The following is a 6,809-nucleotide window of genomic DNA, read 5'->3' as shown; positions in this document are numbered from 1 at the left end:
GATCTCCGCAGCCCGGGAGAGGCGACGGCCAATGAGAACGGGGGAAACGGCGAGGGCGGAAGTGGCCCTTGACGGCGAGGCGGAAGTAAGGGCGGGGCGCCGGAAGTGGAGGCGGCGCGCGGGCAAATGGCGGCAGCAGGGCCGGAGATGGAGGCGATGGAGGAGCCGCCGGGAGCGGGAGAGGAGCCGGAACGGGGGCCGGGAGCGGCCGAGGCAGCGACGGAGGCGCCGCGGGAGGAGCCCGGGGCGGAGCCGGCAGCGGAGCCCGCAGCGGAGCCCGCAGCGGTGGCGGATCCCAGAGCGGAGTCGGGCCCGGAGCGGCCCGAGCTGTGCTTTGTGAGTGCGGGGCAGGACGGGACCCCCGGGCCCACACCCGGGCCCACACCCGACCCCAAAGCCGGCCCCACACGCGGCCCCATCCCTGTCCTATTCCCGTTCCCATCCCTGTCCCATTCTCATCCCTGTCCCGTTCCCGTTGCCATCCTCGTCCCATTCCCGTCCCCATCCCTGTCCCATTCTTATCCCTGCCCCATTCCCGTTCCCATCTCTGTCCCATTCCCGTTCCTGTCCGTGTCCTGTTCCCATTCTCATCCCTGTCCCATTCCCATTCTCAGTCCTTGTCCCATTCCCATCCCCATCCCTGTCCCCATTCCCTGTCCCCAGCCCTGTTCTTGTCCCCCATCCCCGTGTCCCCTCCTGTCTCTGGTCCCACACCCAGCCTGGTCCCCGTCCGTGTCCCCTCCTGTTAACTGTCCCTGTCCCAAGCCTTGGTCCTGTCCCCATCACAGTGTCCCCAGCCCTGCCCCACGTCCTTGTCCCCGTGTCCCTGTCCCTGTGTCCCCAGCCCTGTCCCCATTCTGATGTCCCCACCCTTTCCCACGGCCATGGTTTTGTGTCCCTGTCCCCTCTCCTGTCCCCTCTCATGTCCCTGTGCTCATCCCTGTCCCCATCCCCTCCCAGGGCTCTGTTTTTGTGTCCTTGTCCCCTCTCCCGTCCCCATGTCCCCATCTCCTGCCCGTGCCGTTGTCCCCACTGTCTCCCACCCCCATGTCCCCACTCGTGTCCCCCCTGTCCCCACTGCTCCTGGCCCTGTCCCCGTGTCAGTGCTGTCATTCTGGCCCTGTCCCCTCCCTGTGCCCCCCCTGTCACCCTGGCCTGGCGTCCCCATCCCCCTGTCCCCCCTGTCCCTGTCAGTCCCTGTCCCTTGTCTCTCACCTGTCCTGGGCCCTGATCCCCTCCCTGCTGGCCCCTGACTGTGTCCCCTGTCCCCTGTCTGTGTTCTCTGTCCCCTGATCATGTCCCCTGACCGTGTGTCCCCCTGTCCCCTGACTGTGTCCCTTGTCCCCATGTCCCTCAGGAGGATGAGGAGGAGCTGTCCCTGTCCCTGTCCATGTCCCCTGACAGCGTCCCCTGTCCCTGTCCCCTGGTGCTGTCCCTTGTCCCCGTGTCCCCCCGGGAGACCAAGGAGGTGCAGCACGAGGAGGAGCTGTCCCTGCCATGTCCCTGTCCCCTGACTGTCCCTGTCCCCTGACTGTCCCTGCCATGTCCCTGTCCCCTGACTGTCCCTGTCCCCTGACTGTCCCTGCCATGTCCCTGTCCCCTGACTGTCCCTGCCCTGTCCCCTGACTGTCCCTGCCGTGTCTCCTGTCCCCTGACTGTCCCTTGTCCCTGTGTCCCCCCAGGAGGACGAGGAGGTGCAGCACAAGGAGGAGCTGTCCCTGTGCCCTGTCCCTGTCCCCTGACTGTCCCTGTGCCCTGTCCCTGTGCCCTGTCCCTGTACCCTGACTGTCCCTTGTCCCCTGTCCCCTCAGGAGGACGAGGAGGTGCAGCACAAGGAGGAGCTGCTCCGGAACCCCTTCTCGGTGCGGGGGTGGCTCCGTGACAGTGTCCCCCTGTCCCCTGACTGTCCCTTGTCCCCTGTGTCCCCCCAGGAGGACGAGGAGGTGCAGCACGAGGAGGAGCTGTCCCTGTCCCTGTCCCCTGACTGTCCCCTGTGTCCCCCCCAGGAGGACGAGGAGGGTGCAGCACGAGGAGGAGCTGCTCCGGAACCCCCTTCTCGGTGCGGGGGGTGGCTCCGCTATGCCCAGGCCCGGCAGCGCGGGCCCCGCCCCCGCCTCAACCAGATCTACGAGAGGGCCCTGCGGGAGCTGCCCGGCAGGTACGGGCACAGCTGGCACAGCTGGGCACAGCTGGGACACAAGGGGTACACCTGGGCACAGCTGGGACACACCTGGGGCACACCTGGGCACACCCAGACACACCTGGGCACACCAGGTACACCTGGGACACACCTGTCACACCTGGGCACAACTGGCACAGCTGGGCACAGCTGGGCACACCGGGTACACCTGGGACACACCTGGGCACAGCTGGGCACAGCTGGGCACACCGGGTACACCTGGGACACACCTGGGCACACCTGGGACACACCTGGCACAGCTGGGCACAGCTGGGACACACCTGGCACAGCTGGGCACAGCTGGGCACACCCAGCACACCTGGCACACCTGTGGGCTGGGGGGGGCACTGGGGGGCACCTGGGATAAACCTGGGGGACACCTGGGGGGCAGCTGGGATATACCAAGGGGGCATGTGGGGCACAGGGGGGCACCCTCAGGAACCTGGGATACACCTGGGGGGTACCTGGGGGGCACTTGGGGCTAACAGGAATCTCAGAGGGCACACCCGGGGGCAGCTGGGGGTACCTTTGGGATACACCTGGGGGGGAGACCTGGGGGTGCCCGGGGTGCACCTGTGCTACCAGTACCTGTGGCAGTGACGGGGGTACCCCAGGTGACACAGAGGTGTCCCAGGTAGCACAGGGGGTGTCCCAGGTGACACAGGGGGGTGTCCCAGGTGACACAGGTGCCCCGGGGGTGTCCCAGGTGCCCCAGGTGACTCAGGTGTCCCCCCAGTTACAAGCTGTGGTACCAGTACCTGCAGCAGTGACACAGAGGTGTCCCAAGTGACACAGGGATGACACAGGGGTGACACAGGGGTGCCCCAGGTGACACAGAGGTGTCCCAGGTGCCCCAGGGGTGTCCCAGGTGCCCCAGGTGACAGAGGTGTCCCCCCAGTTACAAAGCTGTGGTACCAGTACCTTGCAGCAGTGACACAGGGGTGTCCCAGGTGACAGAGGTGTCCCAGGTTCCCCGGGTGACCCAGGGGTGTCCCAGGTGACCCAGGAGTGTCCCAGGTGCCCCAGGGATGTCCCAGGTGCCCCAGGTGACAGAGGTGTCCCCCCCAGTTACAAGCTGTGGTACCAGTACCTGCAGCAGTGACACAGAGGTGTCCCAGGTGACACAGGTGTGTCCCAGGTGCCCCAGGGGTTGTCCCAGGTGGCCCAGGGGTGTCCCAGGTGACACAGGTGTCCCAGGTGACACAGGGGGTGTCCCAGGTGCCCCGGGTGACACAGGGGGTGTCCCAGGTGACACAGGGGGTGTCCCAGGTGCCCCAGGTGACTCAGGTGTCCCCCCAGTTACAAGCTGTGTGGTACCAGTACCTGCAGCAGTGACACAGAGGTGTCCCAGGTGACACAGGGGTGTCCCAGGTGACACAGGGTGTCCCAGGTGCCCCGGGTGGCACAGGGGGTGTCCCAGGTGCCCCAGGGTGACTCAGGTTGTCCCCCCCAGTTACAAGCTGTGGTACCAGTACCCTGCAGGCAGCGCCGGGCACAGGTCAAAGGTCGCTGCCCCTCAGACCCCGCCTTCGAGGAGGTCAACGCTGTGCACGAGAGAGCCCTGGTGTTCATGCACAAGGTGAGGGACCGGGGGGGGACGGGGGGGGACAGGGGGACATGGGGGGGACAGGGGAACATGGGGGGACAAGGGGGAGAGCCCTGGTGTTCATGCACAAGGTGAGGGACCTGGGGGGACATGGGGGGGACAGGGGGACATGGGGGGGACAGGGGGAGAGCTCTGGTGTTCATGCACAAGGTGAGGGACCTGGGGGGACAGGGGACATGGGGGGGACACAGGGACATGGGGGGGACATGGGGGGGACACGGGGACATGGGGGGGACACGGGGACATGGGGGGGACAGGGGGAGAGCCCTGGTGTTCATGCACAAGGTGAGGGACATGGGGGGGACATGGGGGTGACAGGGGGACATGGGGGGGACAGGGGGACATGGGGGGGACACAGGGACATGGGGGGGGACAGGGGGACATGGGGGGGACAGGGGAACGTGGGGGACATGGGGAGAGCCCTGGTGTTCATGTACAAGGTGAGGGATGGGTGGGGACAGGGGGATATGGAGGGGGACGTGGTGTTCATGCACAAGGTGAGGGACACGGGGACATGGGGGGGCACGAAGGGACATGGGGGGGACACAGGGAGCTGATGGGGCCATGAGGGGACCAGCCCCCAAACTTCCCCCCCAGCCCCAGACCTGCCCCCTTCTGCCCCACACACCCACCCCATAACCCCCCCCCCATGGCCTCCCAGCTCCCCCCCAGCTCCCCCTGACCCCCTTGGGACCTCCCTGACCCCCCGAGCTCCCCCTGACCCCCCCTGGTGCCCCCCCGGACCCCCCCGAGCTCCCCCTGACCCCCCCTGGTGCCCCCCTGACCCCCCCCCCAGCTCCCTCTGACCCCTTTGGTGCCCCCCCAGCCCTACAACCTACCCCACAACCCCCCTGTGCCCCCCATAACCCCTGTGCCCCCCCATAACCCCTGTGCCCCCCATAACCCCCTGTGTCCCCCATAACCCCTGTGCCTCCCCTGACCCCTCTGTGACTCCTGACCCCTGTGCCCCCCAGATGCCGCGGATCTGGCTGGATTACTGCCAGTTCCTGGCGGAGTAGGGGCCGGATCACCCACACTCCTCTGTCCCCCCTGACCCCCCCCTGTGCCCCCCTGTGCCCCCCTGTGCCCCCCCTGTGCCCCCCCTGACCCCCCTGTGCCCCCAGATGCCGCGGATCTGGCTGGATTACTGCCAGTTCCTGGCGGAGCAGGGCCGGATCACGCGCACCCCCCTGACCCCCCCTGTGCCCCCCTGTGCCCCCCTGTGCCCCCCTGTGCCCCCTGCTCACCCTGCTGCTCCCCTAACTCCCCTGTGCCCCCCTGACCCCCCCGTGCCCCCCTGACCCCCCTGTGCCCCCCTGTACCCCCAGATGCCGCGGATCTGGCTGGATTACTGCCAGTTCCTGGCGGAGCAGGGCCGGATCACCTGGACCCCCTGTGCCCCCCTGTGCCCCCCTGTGCCCCCCTGCTCACCCTGCTGCTCCCCTGACCCCCCTGACCCCCCTGTGCCCCCCTGACCCCCCCGTGCCCCCCCAGATGCCGCGGATCTGGCTGGATTACTGCCAGTTCCTGGCGGAGCAGGGCCGGATCACCTGGACCCCCCTGACCCCCCCTGTGCCCCCCTGACCCCCCTGACCCCCCTGTACCCCCATAACCACCCTGTGCCCCCCCTGTGCCCCCAGATGCCGCGGATCTGGCTGGATTACTGCCAGTTCCTGGCGGAGCAGGGCCGGATCACCTGGATCCCCTGTGCCCCCCTAACCCCCCTGTGCCCCCCCTGTTGCCCCCCTGACCCCCCCCGTGCCCCCCCAGATGCCGCGGATCTGGCTGGATTACTGCCAGTTCCTGGCGGAGCAGGGCCGGATCACCCACACCCCCCTGTGCCCCCCTGCCACCCCCGTGCCCCCCTAACCCCCCTGTGCCCCCCCGTGCCCTCCTGACCCCCCTGTGCCCCCAGATGCCGCGGATCTGGCTGGATTACTGCCAGTTCCTGGCGGAGCAGGGCCGGATCACGCGCACCCCCCTGACCCCCCTGTGCCCCCCTGTGCCCCCTGCTCACCCTGCTGCTCCCCTGACCCCCCTGTGCCCCCCTGACCCCCCCCGTGCCCCCCCAGATGCCGCGGATCTGGCTGGATTACTGCCAGTTCCTGGCGGAGCAGGGCCGGATCACGCGCACGCGCCGCACCTTCGACCGCGCGCGCTGCGGGCGCTGCCCATCACCCAACACCGGCGGCTGTGGCCCCCCTACCTGAGCTTCGTCAGGAAACACCCCCTGCCCGAGACCGCCGTCAGGGTCTTCAGGAGGTTCCTCAAGGTGAGGCACACCTGGGGGCAGCTGGGGACAGGGACACACCTGGGGACACAGCTGGGGACAGGGTCTCACCTGGGGACACTGACCTGGGGACAGGGACGCAGCTGGGGTCACAGCTGGGGTCACACCTGGAGACACAAACACCCCCTGCCCGAGAGCGCTGTCAGGGTCTTCAGGAGATTCCTCAAGGTGAGGCACAGCTGGGGACACAGCTGGGGACTGGGACACACCTGGGGACACACCTGGGACACAGCTGGGGACACAGCTGGGGACTGGGACACACCTGGGGACACACCTGGGGACACACCTGGGGACAGGGTCACACCTGGGGACACAAACACCCCCTGCCCGAGTCCACCATCAGGGTCTTCAGGAGATTCCTCAAGGTGAGACACACCTGGGGACAACTGGGGGACACAGCTGGGGACAGGGACAGACCTGGAGACAGGGACACACCTGGGGAGAGGGACACACCTGGGGGAGAGGGACACACCCTGGGGACAGGGACACAGCTGGGGAGAGGGACACAGCTGGAATCAGCCCAAGACAGGGACACTCACCTGGCAGCGTCACCTTGGCGTGGTGACACACCTGGACAGGGGTGGCACCACAGGGACAGGCAGGTGACACTGAGGGGGCCCAGGTGACACGGGGGGGGTTCAGGTGACACTGAGGTGACACTGCTGTCCACCTGTCCCAGCTGTGCCCCGAGGAGGTGGAGCAGTACGTGGGGTACCTGTGCTCAGGGGGGTTCA

At 67.9% G+C, this 6,809-nt stretch overlaps 1 protein-coding gene across 1 annotated transcript in view; it reads left to right on the top strand.

Moving 5' to 3' along the window:
- Positions 1 to 31: 31 nt before the first annotated feature.
- Positions 32 to 6,809, top strand: part of LOC127465765 (pre-mRNA-splicing factor SYF1-like) — a gene marked incomplete at its 3' end in the record, with an annotated part of 28,811 nt that continues 22,033 nt past the window's right edge. The window contains 6 exon segments of the mRNA XM_051776290.1: positions 32 to 336; positions 1,932 to 1,964; positions 2,041 to 2,158; positions 3,633 to 3,758; positions 5,858 to 5,935; positions 5,938 to 6,057. Of these exon segments, the coding sequence (XP_051632250.1) occupies positions 32 to 336; positions 1,932 to 1,964; positions 2,041 to 2,158; positions 3,633 to 3,758; positions 5,858 to 5,935; positions 5,938 to 6,057 (780 nt within the window).

This window comes from Manacus candei, unplaced genomic scaffold (genome assembly GCF_025592945.1).
Source record: "Manacus candei isolate 608988 ecotype Guabito, Panama unplaced genomic scaffold, ASM2559294v1 h1tg000482l, whole genome shotgun sequence".
Classification (NCBI taxonomy): domain Eukaryota; kingdom Metazoa; phylum Chordata; class Aves; order Passeriformes; family Pipridae; genus Manacus; species Manacus candei.
The sequence above is the reverse complement of the archived record's forward strand: the minus strand, read 5'-3'. Positions and strand labels throughout refer to the sequence as shown.